Here is a 20,726-nt window from a genome sequence, read left to right as displayed (position 1 = left end):
GAGAAAATATTTCGTTATACACACACCATGTGTGCCAAATTTACTAGTTTTCATAAATTCTACATGTTATTTGCCAATTAAATATTAAATATTTTAAATTTTTTTTAAAGAATATCAAAATTTCTAAATTAGAATATAAATATTTTTATTTTTTAATATATGTTGAAAATTTATGGTAAAATTCTAAAATTATTTTCATATATATATATATATATTCATAATATTATAAATTTTGATAATAATATATCAAATTTTTTTAAAAAATAAGTCAAAACACTAACAATTTATTTTAAAAACAATTTCTAACGGCTTAAGTTTAAAACAATTTCTAAGCTATGAACTTATAACCAATTTTTAATTCAGAAAAACTCCTGAGACGGTCTCATAAGTAATGTTTTCATAACCGAAACGATGATTGAACCGGTTTATCTTGAAAAAAACGGTTCAACCGGTCGGATCGTTTTAACCGGACGGTCAAACTGAAAAATCGTTTATATAATATAATATAATTGATAATATATTTTAAAATTTAAAACCTAAAAGATGTATATAAATAGATAAAAAAATATATTATCCTAGTTTTAAAAATAAATAATGATATAAATATATTCAAAATATTAATTATAGGTTTATGTATAATTTCCTTGGAAACTGAGACCGTAATTTTCTTGTAAAAGCAGGTAATTACGATGGAAGACGACTTTTGAACGCGTCAGATAATACTACTACTTTGTCTTTCCTCCCAAAGAAATACTTCAGAGGCTACACGTATTTCGCCAAAAGTGGGACCAAGTCCAAGACATGTATGTATATATAATATTCCCTTTTGTTTCATGTACCATTTCATACTGAAGCGGTGAACCAATACGCACAAGAATTCTATGGCTTCTTCGGGGGAAAGTGTAAATTTCTTTCCCTTTTTTTTCTTGAATAATTAATTTGATTTCTTTTTTATTTGTGCTTGATGGGCACGATCATGCATAAGAATTCTTGTTATGATTTTTTACTTGGGTGTGTTGTTTCCTTATTCGATTCTATTTTTTTGCTGATGGATCGTAAATATTATATTTTTCCAAGATTTCATTGCCCTTTTAGTATGATTTTAAGACTACATTTAGTAATTTATTGTTCCTTAATGAGAATTTGAGTTTTTAGTTCTCAATCTTCAAATGCATTTTGGTGATCGACTTGGTTGACTTCAGTTTTCTGAAATCTGTTTTTCTGGTTAAGCAGAGTTTAAGAGTGGATTTAATTCGTCGATGGTTAAGTGCTTGCTACGGTGCACTACTTTATTAGGTAGTGTTTGGCTGAGCTTCTAGTAAGCACTTCTCAGCTTTTCATTAACAAATTTTACATAAAATTGTCTGTATGAATGGGAACAGATTAAATTGTATATACGATTTTTGTAAAGTTCCAAGTTGGGTCCGGCATTTGCACTCAACTTTTGATGAAGTTGATTGACAAAACCTAAAGGTTGGTTCTGTTATGTTTCCTTAAACCGTTGGATTGTGCGTATGAATGGATTATGGATCTGATCAGTGTTCTAAAAATCGGCCTAGGCGCCGGCCGACCACACCAAAAAATTGCTAGTCGGCCAGCCTAGGCGGGACTAGGCAGGTTCTAGGCTGGAATGGAAAATTTTTTTTGGGCTTTTAAATCATTAGTCCAATAAAAAACTGCATGAAAATTTTTATTACCCTTCCATGAAAACCCTTTCAACGTCTTTTCCAAAGAAAAAAGAACAAAAATATGGAGAATAACAAGTAGAGAAATTTATGGAAAAGAAGTAGAGTAGATTTGTGAAATTTTATAAGTTATGTAATTTTTAACTCATTTTAAATTTGATTTTACCGTGTTTGAGTTATAATATCTTATTTATTATGTTATACCGTAGAATCCGCCTAGCGGCGCCTAGGCGCTAGTCTTGCGCTCGACTAGCGCCTCGCGAATTTTAGAACCTTGGATTTGATTTAGGGAGATGAATTTGATCCGAGAAAGAATTTTAATCTTGGATTTAGAATGATATCTATCTTGGATGAATTTAGAATCTATCACAATTAGTGATGTAAATGCTTCGTTGAGTAAAGACGAATTTAAACTTTATCTCAAAAGTGTTTTGTTGAATGAATTTGAAATAATGGAATATGATGATTTGAGATGCCTCAATCCAGACACGATTTTACAGATTCCTATTATCATCTCTATGTCTTTGGAGTTGAGGAAAATAAGTTATGTGATAGCCAACAAGGAAACGGGATTAACATCCCTATCTGACAAGTATATTAACCCATTTGAATTTTTCTGTGTTCATATGTATTTTTCCATGGAATTGTTTGTCATGAATAGAAAAAGTTATCTTCCAAGTTCCAACGCTTTTGAGACGTCAAAGAGTTTGATGGTGCGAAAATAAACTATCTAAATTGATATATGTTTTTGCAACATTATGTTTTTGGGGATTGTACGGTATGTCACACACGTTATTGTGGTTAACCGTTGGTTTTGGCCTACTGATTGGTCAAACAACTTCAGATATTTGTAAGTTTACCGTGCAGAAATTAAATAATTTATGCACATTCATCATGTGTTCACGTACATATAATATTTTTTCCCCTTCAGAAAACCTGTGCCATTTGCTTGGGGCGTATGGAATCGGGGCAAGGCCAGGCCATATTTACGGCTGAGTGTACTCACTCCTTCCATTTTAGTTGCATTAGCAACAATGTTACATATGGCAATTACGTTTGTCCTGTTTGTCGAGCCAAATGGAATGATCTTCCTTTCACTGTTCCTAGCTACAATCCCAATGTTAAGGACAATTTCAACCCAAATCCAGACAATCAAGTTCCTCAACCCCAGGTCCCGGTTCGCTCCCGCTCTATATCTGAGCGAGAACCGATTCTATTTTCTGATGATGAGCCACTGCCTTCGGTCACTGTTGATGCGGCGTCTTCTGCTTCACCGGCTGACCTGCAGAATGTCAGTGTTAAGGCCATTCCAGAGCGGCCGGCCATAGCTTCTTCGGAATCTGTTCCTGAATTTGCTGTTCTTGTTGGAATAAGGGCACCATCACTATCGGAACATATCCATCAGTTTCATCGTGCTCCTATTGATCTCGTTACTGTGCTAGATGTCAGTGGCAGCATGCATGGATCAAAATTGGCGCTTCTGAAACGTGCTGTTGACTTTGTGATAGATAACTTAGGTCCTTCAGACCGACTTTCGATAGTGTCATTTTCAACTCGTGCTAGGAGAATTTTACCCTTGCGCAGAATGACAGAGCAGGGGCGTGAAAATGCTAAACGATCTGTGAATTCACTTTCCGCAAGTGGCTCTACCAATATTGTTGAAGCCTTGAAGAAGGGAGTTCAGGTTCTTGAAGAAAGACGGCATCAAAATCCGGTTTCTAGCATCATATTCTTGTCAGATGGAAGAGACACTTGTTACCACGGCACACGGTTCCAAACTTTCTCAAGTCCAAGACAGCCTCCACAATATCTACATCTATTGCCTGTTTCTATCTGTCCTGAAAACCGAGGAACAGAAGATCACAGTCAACGACAAACATTTCCAGTTCATGCATTCGGTTTTGGTACAGATCACGATCCTCTCACAATGCATGCAATTTCTGATGCATCCGGCGGTACTTTTTCCTTCCTCGAGTCTTATGAAATGGTGCAAGATGCATTTGCTAGCTGTATTGGTGGCCTACTTAGCGTGGTAATTCAGGAGCTTTGTTTAATGGTAAGGTCGGCATCACATGGGGTTGAAATTAAATCGATATCTTCAGGAAGATATGCAAGTGAAATCTCTAATGAAGGATCACAAGGTTTAATAAATGTTGGGGATTTGTATGCCGACGAGGAAAAAGAATTTCTTATTAACTTAGCTGTCCCTGTGTATCGGAGTATTGAAGATGAGGAAGATGATTCAAATACGACGTCCCTTTTGGATGTTACGTGTTCTTACAGAGCAATCATGTCAAACGACATGATACAAATAGATGGTGACCTAGTCACTATACGGAGACCGAAATCCCCATCCCCTCTTGAAATGACCATAAGTTTGGAAGTTGATAGGCAAAGGAACCGCCTCTCAGCAGCACAGGGCATCACAGAGGCTCAACAAATGGCAGAAACAGGCAATCTAATGGGCGCACGAGCTCTTCTATCAAACCGAAGGTCCACCCTTCTTACTTCTGCATCCGGGCAGGCAGGTGATGGCCTTTGTTTGTGGCTGGAAAGCGAGATGAAAGAAATGGATGGAAGAATGGCGAGCATGCAGTTGTACGAACGCGCTGGCCGAGCCTATGCACTCTCGAATATGAGCTCACATGCATATCAAAGGGCAACAACCAGAGGTAGCAGCGTGCCGGGAGCGGTGGAATCAGGTAATTTCAGCTTCGGTGCAAGTGGTGCAGCCCATCATGGTAGTTTCAATGCTTATGCGACACCGAATATGGCGAATATGGTGAGCAAATCTCATCAGCTTAACAAGACAGGGGACAGTTCTCAAACTAAACAATGAATCATGCATCTTTTTTTTTCTTTTTTTTCTTTTGTTTTCAATCCTTTTCTCCCTTGTATGTTCTCGTGTGCTCGGTATTTTAATGTATACATTATAAACTAACTGAATCTGTATCAAGTTCGAATATTATGAAAATTTTAAGACTCGGAGTACGTCATGAATTAGATTATATATTTTTATAGAGGGTACTTGCCCTGAACACATCCATATATTATATTATATTATATTATTTGGTTTTGTGATGCACCCTACTATAATGTTTTTACAAGTGATTCTAAAGCTACAAAATCCTTGTACTCACTGTTCCAAAAGTGATACACTTGCACTCAAACAAGCTTTGTTTGAACAAATTATTATTATTAAAATTAAATGCCAAATATTATTTATAAACAAAATACAATAAATCAAAAACAAAACATTTGATTCATTTGAAAAGAAAAAAATCACTTGTAATGACAAAAACTTTCAAAATATGAAATACTGTGCGTGCATGCGGCACAAGAATTCAAGAGTAAACAAATCAACTAGTAGTATTTATGAAAATCAAACCACTGATTGAATATCAATATTTTTATGACATAACAAATATGGAATGCAAATCGAATAATAAACTGAAATGGAATCAGTTCCAAGCCAAAAACGTAAATCTCCCTCACCAAAAAACAATTAGATTAAGCCTTTGTGTTGTTACCCTGATCACCAGTTACCGGAGACCCTTTTAGGGTCGCTCTGTTGCTGAGACTTGGCAACCATATTAGCCATGGTTGGAGTCACATACGCTGCGTAACCAGGGGGATTGTAACTAGGGGGATTGCCACAGGGGAGGGCACAGCCATAGGAAGGAGCAGTCGGCGCGTATCCAGGAGAACTCGGCGAGTATCCAATTGGCGCAGATGAGGCGTGTACAGGAACAAAGGGCAAGCATCCAGGAGGGTCGTATCCAAGACCAGAGGGTGCGTATCCACGAGCAGACGCCCCGTATCCAAGAGCAGAGGGTGCGTATCCTGGCGCTGCTGCTGCTGCTCCAGGAACGTTATTCCCTCTCGTTGCAGCCCTTTGATAGGCGTGCGAACTGATCCCCGCGAGAGCATAAGCTCGACCTTGTTGAATGTACTCCTGCGTCGTCCCCATTCGCTTTCCTGTTTCTTCCATCTCACCATCAAGCCACATACACAAAGGGTCAGCAACTTGTGCACAAGCAGTGCCATAAAGCCTGGATCTTCCCTCAGATAACACGGCTTGCGCGCCTGCCATGTTGCCCGTCTCCGCCATCTGTTGTGCCTCTGTAATGGTTACCAAAGTTAACAAACGGATTCGTTGCCGCTCCACCTCTAAGTTGACTGACATGTCTTCAGAAGACACAGATTTCGGCCTGCGTATCTCAACCAATTCCACTTGTATTTGCACCATTTCATTCGAGACCATGTCTCTATAAGAACATGTCATGTCCAAAAGGGACGTCTTTCGCTCTGTATCCTCATCGATAGGAAGCGAAGGGACCGATAGGTTGATGAGAAATTCTTTTTCCTCATCCGCGTAAAGGTCACCGATCTTGAGAACACCCCGAGATCCTCCCATGGATATTTCATTCGCATATCTTCCCGAAGGGATGGATGTAATCTCCACTCCATGCGAAGCTGACATCAAATTCAGACAGAGATCTTGAGTGACTACACTTAGGAGACCGCCAATGCAGCAAGCGAAAGCATCTTGTAACATCACGTGAGACTGGATGAAGGAAAACGTGCCGCCAGACGCATCAGCAATCGCGTGCATCACCACAGGGTCGTGGTCCATACCAAAACCGAATGTATGTACCGGAAAGGTTGCCTGGCCTGTGTTTTCCACTCCTCTGTTTCGAGGAAAGATAGAAAAAGGCAGCAGACGGAGATACTCCGGTTCCCCCGAATCCCATCGACTTCTAGCACTGGAGAAGGAACTATAGTTACAAGTATCACATCCATCCGACAAGAAAACCGGATTCGGTTGACTCCGATCTTCAAGAACCTCCACTCCCATCTTGAGAGCGTAAACAATGTTGGTCCCTCCTTCGGCGTAAAGCCGATGGACCGCCCGTCTAGCATTTTCGCGGCCCTCATCCGTCATGTTGCTTAGAGGTAAAGCCGTTTGTGCGCTAGAGGAGAAAGACACGATGGAAAGTCGATCAGAAGGGCCTAAATTATCGATGATAAAGTAGACAGCAGTCTTCAAAAGCCAGAGCTTCTCTCCATACATGCTCCCACTAACATCTAGCACCGTCACAAGGTCGATAGGCGCCCTCTGGCATCGCCGTGCGTCGTCCGGTAGAGACGGTGCCTTTAGTCCGACGAGAACCGCAAATTCAGACAAAGATTCCGACGCGGCGACAGCCGGGCGTTCTGGAATGGCCTTGATGGCAACTTTCTCTAAGCCTGAAGAAGTCATTGTTTTTCTTATCTTATGGTTTATGAAAGGGATCAAAATGTTGGCGTATATGTCATATATATAGAGAAAGACGACGGTTTCATTGCTTGGTGCACAAGGATAGATATTTGATTACATTTTTGGGATTTGAAATAAGATATTTTTTAAAATCTATTTTTGGAATATATAGAATTCATATTCGAAAAGATCTGATCTAATCTAACTAAATAAAATCCCTACAAAATCGAAGGGATTTGACCTTTCATATAGTTGAAATAGGATTATTTCTCTCTTTTAAAAAAGAAAAAATTGCAAATTTAGTTTCGTATGTTCGTCATTTTGTGATTTTGATCTTCTATGTTTTCACATTTCAGTTTTAGTCGTGCATGTTTTGATTTTTGGCAATTTCGGTCCTTTTTATTCGAAAATGCTTACGTGGCACTGTACACGTCAGCTCCACATCAGCACTGAATTTGTGCCACGTCAGCGCCACGTCGGAAAAAGGAATAAAATTGTCAAAAAAATAAAAATAGCGGACTAAAACTGAAATCTGAAAATATAAAGGACTAAAATCGCAAAGTGACAAACATACAGGACCAAAAAAATAATTTTTTCTTTAAAAAATACCATTATTTTTAGGGATGGAATAGGGTTGGGACCCGTCCCGTAAACCCCCTACCCAACTCCCGTCCCGAAAAGAATCGGAAAACTTTTTTTTCTCCCGATCCCGTACCCGAAACATTTCGGGACCCGATTATTCGGGATCCCGAATGTTCGGGATCCCGTCGGTTAGGGAGAGAAAATCCCGAATTTTTTTTAATGTTCAAGATTTCGTTTAAAAAATAAAAAAAATGTGATAATTTTATTAAATATACTATTTAGAAACTTATATTTATAAATAAAAATAAATATTCAACTTAAAACATATAATATTAAAATATTACGGATAATGTTTCAAAGTTTTGTTAAGATAAAAAAATGTACCAGATAATTATTAATAAAATATTCGAATACAATTACTAAATAAATTTTGTTAAATAGATTGTCAAATTAATATCTTGAGTCTTGTTCTACATATTTGTTCTAATTAGATAATTATAAATATGAATTAATTAAATTTTTAATTTAATTTTTAAAAAAATACACAAAATTAAAATGACATTTCGTGAGTTTACAATTTGATCGTCTCAACAATAAAAATTATGCGAATTAAGTCCGCAATTAAGTGTTATATGAGTTGAAACCTAATAATATTTAGCTTATTATATTAATAAAGTTATTAATAAAATATATTATTATATTATTTCGGGACGGGTCGGAAATCCCGTTGGGATAAGGTTTTATTCCCGATCCCGCTCCCGCTCCCGATATTATTCGGGATGGGTAAAATCCTGAAAGTTCGGGTCGGAAAAATTTCGAGATGGGATTTTTTCGGGATGGAAATGGGATGAGATTCGTGAAGGGTCGGGATTTCGGGAATTTTTGCCACCCCTAATTATTTTTTGCTTAAAAATCATTATTTTTAGTAATAACAACTTAATCTAATCTAATATCTAATATAAATTAAAAATAGTGACTTGAATTGTGTATTGTCCAAATTTTCTTTAACTTTAATTTATTGTCTTGAATTGATTTTTGTAATATTATTATTATTATTATTATATATATATATATATATATATATATATATATATATATATATATATATATATATATATAAATGAGTTGAATTGTGAATTATTGTCCAAATTGTCCTTATGTTTAATCTAGAATTGATGCTTGTAATATATTAAAAACGGTTAGTTGTGTATTGTCTTTATGTTTAATTTATTGTCTTAAATTTGTGTTTGTATACACATTAATTGTGGGTTTTATGTATCCACTAAATTTTTTCACTCTATTTCCACTAAATTAAAAAGTTTTTTTATTCGAATTCCACCGTGTTTAGTGAAGATAGAATGAAAAAATTAAAAATTTAGTTGTCATCATTTGAAACCCAATAGAATAAAAAAAATATAGTTTAAAATAATGGTATCAATGCTATCAATATTTTATTTTAAAAAAAAATTGCATCTACAAAAACACATTATTATTAAAATTTAAAATTCACAATCTCAGATATCGAATTTTTATTTAATAATATTTAGATAACTATGTTATTTTTTTGATTAAAATAAAAATATAATAATATTAATTAAAATAATTGGTTATGTAAAATAACTTACCGATAATATCAATAAAGTTATAAATAATTTTATTAAATAAAAAAAAATTAAATTAAATATACCAAATATCTAAAACCAAAAAACATATAAAATTTACTAACCAAGATTTGAAACTTATATTTAACAAAATATGGTGTAATTATATATTTTTTTACATTTTCATATGAAATCGATAAAAAAATATTTTTGTAAAATTAGTTAATACTATAATGATTAATTTTATAATATTTTTTTTATAATTAATGCAAAACAAATTATTTAAAAATATATAGACTATAAATTTATAATTTATTTGTGAATATTTGAAAATTAATTACATAAAAAAATTTATTTATATAAAAATATTGATAGAATTACGATAATGTTATAAAAAATTTTATTTAAAAATAAAAAAAATATATTTAACAAATACATAAAAAAATTATAATTTATAATATTTATCTTCATGTCAAAAAAATATTTATAAATATTATTTACAATTGTGTAAATATAAATTTTTTTAATACAAATATGTTAGTTTACAGAATATTTGAAAATACCAAAAAAATCAATTTTATTTAAAGAGTTAATGAAAAACTTTAAATTTTATTTATTGAAAAATTTACTGTATTTTAATTCTATGGGCCAACAAAATTTATGATTTTCCTAATAATTTTATTAAAAAAACTCATAATTTTAATTTGATTTTGATTTCAAACTATTGAATTAGTGACTTAAGAAAGTTTCCGAAACACGAATAAATTCCAAAGAATAAAAAGATAATTAAACAGTACAAATATAAAAATTTATTTTGAAGAAAAAAGAGAGTGAGATAGAGAGAAGAGGAGAGAGACATGCGAGAGAGAAATAGAAAAATTGTACGTGAATTATAAGTTTTAAAAATTCATCCAAATCTTTGGGTTGAATCAAAGAAAATTGTTGATAATTTATAGTTTTACTTTATGCTATGATGTTTGTATGTTAATGAATTCGATGGAATTTTTAAAATTTTATTAAAATTTTGAATACCAGGAAAATTTTGTAAAATTTTTAAAATTTAAGGTCGAATATCAATTGAGTTTTTAAAACTATATAAAAGTTTATTTTGAATATTGTTGGACTTTTATAGATAAATACAAAAGTTTGGATTGAATGCCGGTGAATTTCTAAAATCTAAAAAAGTAATTAAAACTAATCAAATTTCATATATTGAATATGACTTTAAAATAATTCGAGTATTCACAATCATATAACTTTCATATAGAACACGTATAACTACATAAAAAACATCAATTAAATTGAAAATAAATCATCCCCGTGGTACAAGACTTGCAGTAATTGTTACAAAGATGTTAATTACCAAAACTTCTGGTAGATTTAATTGCACAAATTATTTTAAGATGAATATAAATATTGTCGTAAGGTACTCGCATATGCTAAACTATAGATTCTTAATAAAAAAACATTTAATTATTATGTATATATTCTCACAATTGATTTTTCAGGTCCAACAATAATCTTCTAAGATCAAAGTGAAAAAACTAAATTAAGTGACATTGTTTGAAGAGACGTTGCAGTGTCATTTATTGGTTGTTCTATTGAGAAATACATCGATACACATAATTGTAATTTTATTTAAAATATTCATTCCAATATTTTTATATTTTATATCTTATAGTATTTCCAATAATTACATGTTTTATTTTGTAACAATCATGTACACTGTAGCAAAAAAATATATTTTATCAGCCAAGAAAATAATATCACAAGTTTCGTTTCAAATTAGACAATTCCGTCTCATATAAGAATGCAACACTGTCAATAATTGGGGATGATTTCGAGAAACCGAAACAATTAAAGAGAAATGTTACAAATAATAAAAAAATAAAATACACATAACATCAATGAAATACAAACTGGTGATAAGAAAAGAATAAGCGCAAACATAACCGCAAAACCTCATAAAGAGAATCAAAGTAAGTCATCCCCACAAAATATACCACAGAGATTCAAGATGATGAGAAGATTGTTGATTTTAATAAAAGAATGAAGAAACTCAAAACAACAACATAATCATGACCAAAATCAAAATTAAGCGACAAAAGAAATAATAATGCTTTTTAAGTTTGAGAATTTAGAATGAACACCATACTTTTTATTCAAGCTTAAATGGAAAATGAAAATTTTGTTTTCTCAAATAAATCTACATAAATATTTAATTTCCCTTAAATCATTTTAAATTTCGTCTTCATATCATATAACACGTGCAACGGACGTCACACTTACTAATGGTATTCTAAAAATACGAGTTTGAATTGTGATTTTACATTACTATCTCTATGCCCTTTATCATATTAAATAAATATAATTTTTTTCGTATATAATATCACGATTCGAACTTTTAAAAGAATATCGTTCTAAATTTTTTGTATTTTGATTGTTCGTAAATCGATATTATATGTATATTAATTAGAAACTTAATATAAATTTTTTAACATATTTTAAAAAATAATTAAAATTTTTATTTATTAAAATATTAATATTGCGTGCATCGGACGGGTGAAATATTAGTTCTCCTGTATAATCAAGTAGCCAAAATATACTCACAAGGAAAACGTGAATAATGAATAACATAAAAACTAATTTAATAATTAGAAATTATTAAATAGCCATTTGGTTATGTATTTCACTGGAAAATTTAATAACTGCTTTTGAAATGCATACAAAGATATATATAAAAAGGTGTTTTATAATTAAAAAAAAACATGAGACACGATATATAATAAACAAATTCAAAATACAGCAATTTACAATAAACTACAATAAAAAGAATCTAAAAGGACAAATAAAGTTTCTAAAGTTTGATTGTGTATTTGAAACATGGGAAAAACAATTAGGAAGTCTCAAAATCAAATGTGAGAAAGAAAAAACGAACATCATATATGCCACAATCAAAACAAAAGTTTGCATCAAAAAAAGGAAATATCCTATCACATCACATGCATATCAAAGGGCCACAACTAGAGGAAATGGATTAAGTTTGTAGCAAAAAAGTACCGCTGGATGGGTTTTGTTAGCTGTATAATTGGTGGCCTTCTGAAAATCAAACAAATGATTAAATAGTAATATTTTTATTATAAAACAATCATGGATTGCAAATCGAATAACAAACTGAAATGGATCAAGTTTGTAGCAAAAAAAGTAAATTTCCCAAACAAAAAGCTGATATAAATGTATTAGATCAAGCCTTTTTATTTCCCCTTCACATGATGGATTACTTTCTGATGGTGTTACACCTGATCGGTACCGGAGACCCTTTTAGCTTCGCACTGTTGCTTAGACTTGGCGACCATATTAGCCATGGTTGGAGTCACATACGCTGCGTAACCAGGGGGATTGTAACTAGGGGGATTGCCACATGGGAGGGCACAGCCATAGGAAGGAGCAGTCGGCCAAGATGGGACGTATCCAGGAGCGGTTGGGTCTTTTGCACAGCCGTAGGCACTAGGGGAACTGTCACCGGAACAGCTGTAGGCAGGAGCAGTCGGGGAGTAACCAGGGGATTTCGGGGAATAACTAGGGGAACTGTCACGGGAACAGCCGTAGGCAGGAGCAGTAGGCGCATATCCAGGAGAACTCGGTGTGTATCCAATCGGCCAAGATGGGACGTATCCAGGAGCGGCTGGGTGATTGCCACAAGGGAGTGCACAGCCGTAGGCAGGAGCAGTTGGGGAACTGTCACCGGAACAGCTGTAGGCAGGAGAAGTCGGGGAGTAACCAGGGGGAGAGTAAGTAGGGGAATTGTTGGGGGAACAGCCATAGGCAGGAGAACTCTCAAACTCTGCCGCTCCAGGAACGTTATTCCCTCTGGTTGCAGCCCTTTGATAGGCGTGCGAACTCATCCCTGCGAGAGCATAAGCTCGACCATGTTGCATATACTCCAGAGACGTTGCCATTCGTTGTCGAGTTTCTTCCATCTCAGCATCAAGCCACATACACAGAGGGTCACCGGCTTGTGCACAAGCAGTGCCAATAAGCATGGATCTGCCCTTGGACAACACGGCTTGCGCGCCTTCCATATCACCCGTCTCCGCCATCTGTTGAGCCTCTGTAATGGTTAGTAAAGTTAACAAACGGTTTCTCTGCCGCTCAACCTCTAAGTTGATTGCCATGTCTTGAGGGGACACAGATTCCGGTCTGCCTATCTCAACCAAATCGACTTGTATTTGCACCATCTCGTCCAACACCATGTCTCTGTAAGAACAAGTGATGTCCAAAAGGGACGTCTTTCCATTTCCATCAGCATTAGCAAGTGAAGGGACCAATATGTTGATGAGAAATTCTTTTTCCTCCTCAGCGTAAAGGTCACAGATCTTGACAACCCCTCGAGATCCACCATCGGATATCTCACTCGCATATCTTCCCGAAGGGATCGAATTAATTTCTACTCCATGCGAAGCAGACCTCAAATTCAGACAGAGATCTTTAGTTACTACACTTAAGAGACCACCAATGCAGCAAGCGAAAGCATCTTGTAACATCACGTGAGACTGGATGAAGGAAAAAGTGCCGGCGGACGCATCAGCAATCGCGTGCATCACGAAAGGGTCGTGGTCATTACCAAAACCGAATGTATGTACCGGAAAGATCGCCTGCTGGCCTGAGTTTTCCGCTCCTCTGTTTCGGGGAAAGATAGAAAATGGCAACAGACCCAGAAACTCCGGTTCCCCTCTACTTCTAGAGGTAGGGAATTTAGTGTAGTTATAATTATCAAGTCCATCTGATAAGAAAATGATGGTCGAAACCGGATTCGGTTGACTCCTATCTTCAAGAACCTTCACTCCCATCTTCAGAGCGTCAACAATGTTGGTCCCTCCACTGGCATAAAGCCGATCGACCGCCAGTCTAGCGTTTTCGCGGCCCACTTCCGTCATGGTGAAATCGTTTGTGCATTACAGTTGAAAGACACGATGGAAAGTCGATCAGAAGGGCCTAGATTATCGATGATAAAGTGAACAGCGGTCTTCATAAGCGACAGCTTCTTTCCATACATGCTGCCACTAACATCTAGTACCGTGACAAGGTCGATAGGCGCCCTCTGACGTCGCCGTGCGTCGTCTGATAGGGACGGTGCCTTGAGTCCGACGAGAACCGAAAATTCAGATAAAGATTCGGAGGCGGCGACGGCCGGGCGTTCTGGAATGGCCTTGATGGCAACTTTCTCTAAGCCTGAAGAAGTCATTGTTTTTTCTTATCTTAGGTTTTGTGAAAAGGATGGGAGCGTTGGTGTATATGCCGTATATATAGAGAGAGACGTGGGTCGAATCGCTTGTTGCACAAGGACGAATATTTGGGATCTGAAATTTTAATCTATTTTTGGAAAAACGATATAAGAATTCATATTTGAAAATATCTTATCTAACAAAATAAAATCCCTACAAAATCGAAGAGATTTTATCTATAATGTTATTAATGTAGTCGAGAAACACTTCATTATATAACGTTCCCTTATTTTTCATACGAGTTTGTGTTTTAAGAACTGGTTAATTCTATTACCTGATGTTACTAATGTAAATTGATATTTTTCAATCAAATCAAATTGTAAAAATCATCTAATGAAAAATATTTTTGACTTTAATTATTATAGAAAATTTACCATTTTTATTGATTGTTAAAATAAATTTACACATCAAATCCAAAAATAAATTAAGATAGATATAAGTGTGGAATATGGGTTTTTTAGGATTTTTAAATAAATTAAGGCTATATTATAAAATTTTCGCAAAACAAGGATATTTTAAAAAAAAAGAAATATATTTTGTAAAAGTCATTACGGCTAATTTCTCTTATTATAATTTTTAACAATATATGTAAAGTAAAGTATAAAAAATTTGTAATCATAATAATAAAAAATAACTCTTTTATAAGGAACTGCTCGAGGTAAATTGATGGTGTGTTTTCTGCTAAACTGATCGGATATAGTTTGGTAGTGCGACATCATTTTGGTATGGATAACATCCGTTTTTGCTCAACTGACGTAAAATACAACATGTTCCAAATTGAATTTTCTATGCAGTCATCTTGGCGGATAATCATTTGCATCATTGATCTATGAGATATCATTGAAATAGTGGATATCGCCAGAGATTAGTTATCAACTTCACACTTAGAGTAAATATGTTAGAAACACAATAACAAGTTTTGTTATCCTCAAAATCAGGATTGCTTGTGTTCCAAAACCCAACAATCTCTCTCTTTTTGATGATCACAAAACTTGGATAAAAATATGAACATTGAAACTCAAGTAATGCAAAAATATTATTTTTATCTAACATATTTTTCTCCTTTTTTGTGTGAATCAAAAAGACACAAATTAAGCAAAAAATTCTCCTTTTTATAATTAGATCTCCCCCTATATTTTTGAAAGTTTGAAATCAATAAAATTAGAGGGGTAACTAACCAACATATTTTCAAAATATGCAATACACCAATTTTCAACACAAATAAAACAAGTTGAGCAACTAGCAAACTTCATCAAGAATTGACAAAATTATCTCGAACCTCCAAGCAACACAAAGTCAAGATTGACATACCAATTGAAATATTTATAAATAATTTAAGCGTTCTTTTTTAATATTTAAGCACAACCAATGATGTAACAATTTTGTAAGGAAAATTACTAGACATGCTTAAAGTCAAAGACATGCTAGCACAAATAGAATATCATATTGGCAGTCAAACTCAAGTGTTCTTCTCAAAGATAATTTTAAAAAAACAAGTGTACCGAGTTTTTCTTGACAATGGATGGCTGTGATTCGAGGTAATACGTCTCTTAAATCGATGAGTGCAGCATCCTTGAGCTTTTGGACAAAAACACCAACTCATCTCCTATGCTATGTTTTCTGCGGCAGTACACTGGTCTGAATTCAAAGAATAAATTGCTTTTCCTCATGCATAACCAGACAACAAATTTTATACCGTTGCGATCTTCTACGAGTCTAGTTTGCAATGCAAAAAGCGGTTTGTCGTTTGGACATTCGAGCAAGGAGTTATGCCATTTTTTCCAAAGTCACTACAAGCTGCCATAAAACTCTACTATGCATATATATGTTAGAAAATAGTGAAAAACAAATTTAAAAGATCAAAATCAGTTTCAAATGCTATTTTAAGAACGACCTGCTCTGATAACAATTGATAGGATCAAATGACGGTGTGTAGAGGGGGGATGAATACACACTTATAGTACATTTTGAGCTACAATAGTTCGGTTCTTGAAATATTGAGCACCGATGAATTAAATCGAGTTTGGTTTTCAAACCAAGCGAAAGACACTCGAAATAATCTTTCATAGAAACTAATTATTTAACATTTTGTAAATCATTTTAAAAGAATGCAAGTTGAAATAATGAAAACGGTTTGGTTGAAGCATTTTATCAAACACTTTGTAAGCTATGAAGAACACATAAAATGCTTCAACAATGAATATTAAAAATCAGTATCATAAGTAAAATAAATGCGATAAATATACCCGAATATGTTTATGGATGTTCGGAGATTTCAACAACTTCTACATCACCCCTTCTTCCTCCTCTGAAGGATATCATTAGAAGACTTTGATTTATAAAACCCATTTGTACAAACCCACTCCAAAACTAGAATTTACTCAGTACCTATCTTAGAACTCCTAGTCACCACTCGATTGTTGGTCGCAACCTCACAATCTGCATATAGTTTTACGTATTTATGCAAAAACTACAAACGCAATATATCTTTAACGTCTTTGTGTAAAGACTCTCACTCAAATAATCTATGAAATACATATCTCTTTTATATGTGAGTGAGTTGGGACTTGACTTTTCATGCTCAAGAATTTTGATGTGTTCTTCACACCTTGGACTTTGCTCGCAACAACTAGCTGATTTCTTCAAGTAGGCTGCCCATGCTTTGATTCTCTTTCAAAAGCTTATTGAAGATTTTGATTTTGATTCGCTAGTACTGTAAATTCGCAAAAGAGGTTTGGATCGGAGATTATCGGCTATATGGTCAATATTAATGGGTCTTTGGTTCATCTATTTTGGTGGGTGGCTGAACAAGGTACTTCGAATTATTGAAGAACTTTCGCTTTAATATGTTGGAGTCTATGGCATGCTCGTAAGTAGAGGTATTATCGAGCCGAGCCGAGCTCGAGTAGCACACTACTCAAGCTCGAGCTCGAGCTCATATTTTACTACTCGAGCTCGAGCTCGTTCATCTATTTTGGTGGGTGGCTGAACAAGGTACTTTGAATTATTGAAGAACTTTCGCTTTAATATGTTGGAGTCTATGACATGCTCGTAAGTAGGGGTGTTATCGAGTCGAGTCGAGCTCGAGTAGCACACTACTCAAGCTCGAGCTCGAGCTTTTTATATTATATATATATAAATTTAAAATATATAAATAAATAAATAAATATTATATTATATTATATATATTATAAAATAAATAAATATATAAATGAAATTAATTAAATATTATAAATAAATATATAAATATTATAAATAAATTAATATATAAATATAATATAATATTATATATATTATATTTATATTTATATTATTTTTTAATATATATATATGTGGCTTATCGAGTAGCTCGCGAGCTACTCGATCACATAGTTTTAAAGCTCGACTCGAGCTCGATTGTATGCTCGAGCTACTCGAGCTTGAGCTCGAGCTCGATCAAATCGAACTCGAGTAGAGCTTTGACCGAGCTACTCGCGAGTCGCTCACGAGTAGCTCGGCTCGTTTACACCCCTACTCGTAAGTTCGTAATAGGTTGATTTTTCTATAGTTTTTGGTTTCCGGCCAAGGAAGTAATGGATTGTGCGAACAGAGTCCTGCTAGTCCTTATGTTCTGTGTGATGCTCCACCAATTGGCATGTGAAAACATAGGGATGTAAACGAGCCGAGCTTTTGAATGTTCAAGCTCGGTTCATTTATAAACGAGCCGAGCCCGAGCTTATTTAACGAATATATTCATGGCTCACGAGCTTATTTGAGCTTTTATCGAGCCTAAAAAAGCTTAATATATTTAAATTATAAATTTAAATATTCATTAAATTAATTAAAAACTAAATTATATATTTGAAAAACATATAATAATATTATTAAAATTTTTAATTTTATTCTAATAAATTAATTTTTATAAAATTTTCAATATTTTTCATAAGTAAAGTGTAAATTTAAAAATTAAATATCAATACTATTATTTTTTCGTCTAAGAGATGATTTACGAGCTTGTTAACGAGCCTGTTAACGAGCATGTTCACGAGCTAACGAGCCGAATATTGTAAAGCTCGAGCTTGGTTCGTTTGCCTTAACGAGCCTCATTAAACGAGCTTGAACGAGCTTTTAACGAGTCGAGACCCGAACCGTTCGCGAACCGTTCGTCTCATTTATATCCCTATAGAAACAGATGCAATATGGTATTTCAAGCTCTTACCAAGGCTTCATCGAGATCTCCGGACCATCCAATATTGGAACAAATTCGAAAGGAGCGTGATTCCCGGCATGAATTAAATTCAATCAAACATTGCCCAAGATAGAATGACTCATGTTTGCGAAGTATGAACATGAAATTTATGGTTTATATTTCTCTGTTTTTAAATGTTTATAAGGCCACAATAGGACAGCGGCAAGTTATTTTTGAATGTCTTTTTAATTACTCGATCGGTTTGAGATTATTAATTGTCAAATAAGTAAACATGAATGATTTGCTCGTGAAAAATTTATTTAATTTCAAAAATAATTTCATAAACCCAAAAAGCCCCTTTAATTTATTGAACACGTGAGATTTACTCAAAAAAAAATGTGTGAGATAAATAGTCAATATATTTATTTTGTGTGTCTAATCCTATAATAATATCTAATCCTTTAATCAATTATGAAAAATCAAATATCAAAGATGCTTGTATTGTAAAATAATCCTCGAAAATATCTCATTCCCAATTTCCCATAATCAATACACAATCTTTCGGAGCTTTGATTTCTTTACACGGAAATAAATCTTCAGACATTTTCCACACTCCAACCAACCTTTCTGAGATCTGCAGATGTGGACAAAACAACCTTTTTGATAAACGGGCCCACATGATTTCCTTCGGGATCTATGTTGATTCCTATGATTGAGTTTTTTTATTTTATAATATAAAATCATATTTTTTTGATTCCGATCCCCTCCAACCGATTTTTTCAGATGAGAAAACTAACAAGTGTATTAAGTCAAATTATAATATAGATGAACTGGATTCATAGTCGATCTCACTGAGACTAAAATTTAATTACTAAAAATTTGATCATTTAATTTAATCTAGAAAAAAATAAATAAAATAAGGATGATAACATTATTAATGTAAATTAACTGACTAGGACAATTGTCAATTAAAGCCTTGTTAGTTTGTTAAGATGTAACACATAAGTTGGATAAAATTTTTAGGAGTTTCATATATGGGGTTCATTTCAACCTACATTTACAGGCATTACCCCATGATAGATCTAAGTATCCTCATTTAACAATACATGCGAGGTCCACTAAAAAATAATGGACCCCAACATTTATTGATGAATGAGGACCGTTAGATATATGAAATTAGACAATCCTCTTTCTTGAGTTAGATTTTGGGTTTGGAGTTTCTAATTGAATTTAATTAGATTTAAATACATTAAATTTCATTTGAATGCATGTTTTGTTTTTGAGATTTTCAAATACTTGTTATTCATGGATTTTCCGCATTTCTCGGATCACACGTGTCATTGTATAGTTTGGCTTTATTCTCTATTTTAAAGTGCATCTAGAAATTGAATATATTCTTAGTCAATTTTACTATATGTTGATTGATGTGATGCAGCAAATATTAATCTATCTCCTTCCGATTTTAAATTAACCAACAAAATGCAAATTAATAGACCAGATTAAAAACACATGTGATAAACAACATTAAAATAAATAAATAAATAATCAAATGAAATCCAAAACATCAAAAATAACTTTTTCTTGGCCCTATAGTGGCCTTATTCTATAAAAGTCTACTCCATAAATTCAAAATAAAATCAAAAACTCATTTTTAAAGTGGAAGAAAACATGATATATAGAGATCTCATGAGCTTTACCAAGTAATGCATGAAATAGATAGATTTATATATATATATATATATAAAGTTAATTATATGAATTATGCCGAATCTGGAGTAGTATCGCCGGTAGCTTTCATTTCTTGAACCGGAGGGGGATTCACAATGGCCTGTGGAATGGTGGCATCATGAATATCTTTTGTGCGAGCCTTGATCTCTCTATACTCCTGACAGAGCGCACACCAATGCACGAAGAGGTGCGGCGCCCAGCTAGCTGGACAAGGAGAGTTCTACAATATTGAAACATGCACGCACGTAAGGAAATATATTAATTTAATTAGTCTTGTAAATTAAATTAGTTGGCATGCATGCATATATCATATATGAGCAATAAGCAAATTAAACATCATGAATTAAGATCACCTGAAGATGGTATTTCTTCTGCAACAACTCTCTTACCCCGCCCATGAATAATCCACACATCATC

The 20,726-nt window shown here is 33.9% G+C and overlaps 2 protein-coding genes and 1 pseudogene across 3 annotated transcripts; 1 reads left to right on the top strand and 2 right to left on the bottom strand.

The window, feature by feature from the left end:
* Positions 1-797: 797 nt before the first annotated feature.
* Positions 798-4,705, top strand: LOC140864372 (E3 ubiquitin-protein ligase WAV3-like). 2 transcript variants are annotated; one of them, XM_073268521.1, is made up of 3 exons: positions 871-902; positions 1,234-1,318; positions 2,617-4,705. In XM_073268521.1, the coding sequence occupies exon 3, from the start codon at positions 2,644-2,646 to the stop codon at positions 4,522-4,524; it is 1,881 nt and encodes a 626-aa protein (XP_073124622.1). In that variant the 5' UTR covers positions 871-902; positions 1,234-1,318; positions 2,617-2,643; the 3' UTR covers positions 4,525-4,705. The 2 variants fall into 2 exon arrangements, with proteins under 2 accessions (XP_073124620.1, XP_073124622.1); XM_073268519.1 differs by lacking the exon at positions 1,234-1,318 and having other exon boundaries at positions 798-902.
* Positions 4,706-4,988: 283 nt separating this feature from the next.
* On the bottom strand, positions 4,989-6,972 carry LOC140866758 (E3 ubiquitin-protein ligase WAV3-like). Its single transcript, XM_073271795.1, has one exon. It carries the CDS (start codon positions 6,946-6,948, stop codon positions 5,221-5,223), a length of 1,728 nt encoding a protein of 575 aa, XP_073127896.1. The 5' UTR covers positions 6,949-6,972; the 3' UTR covers positions 4,989-5,220.
* Positions 6,973-12,290: 5,318 nt separating this feature from the next.
* LOC140866847 (E3 ubiquitin-protein ligase WAV3-like) lies at positions 12,291-14,376 on the bottom strand (annotated as a pseudogene).
* Between the last annotated feature and the right edge of the window lie 6,350 nt (positions 14,377-20,726).

This window comes from Henckelia pumila, chromosome 4 (assembly GCF_033568475.1).
Source record: "Henckelia pumila isolate YLH828 chromosome 4, ASM3356847v2, whole genome shotgun sequence".
Taxonomy (NCBI): domain Eukaryota; kingdom Viridiplantae; phylum Streptophyta; class Magnoliopsida; order Lamiales; family Gesneriaceae; genus Henckelia; species Henckelia pumila.
The sequence above is the reverse complement of the archived record's forward strand: the minus strand, read 5'-3'. Positions and strand labels throughout refer to the sequence as shown.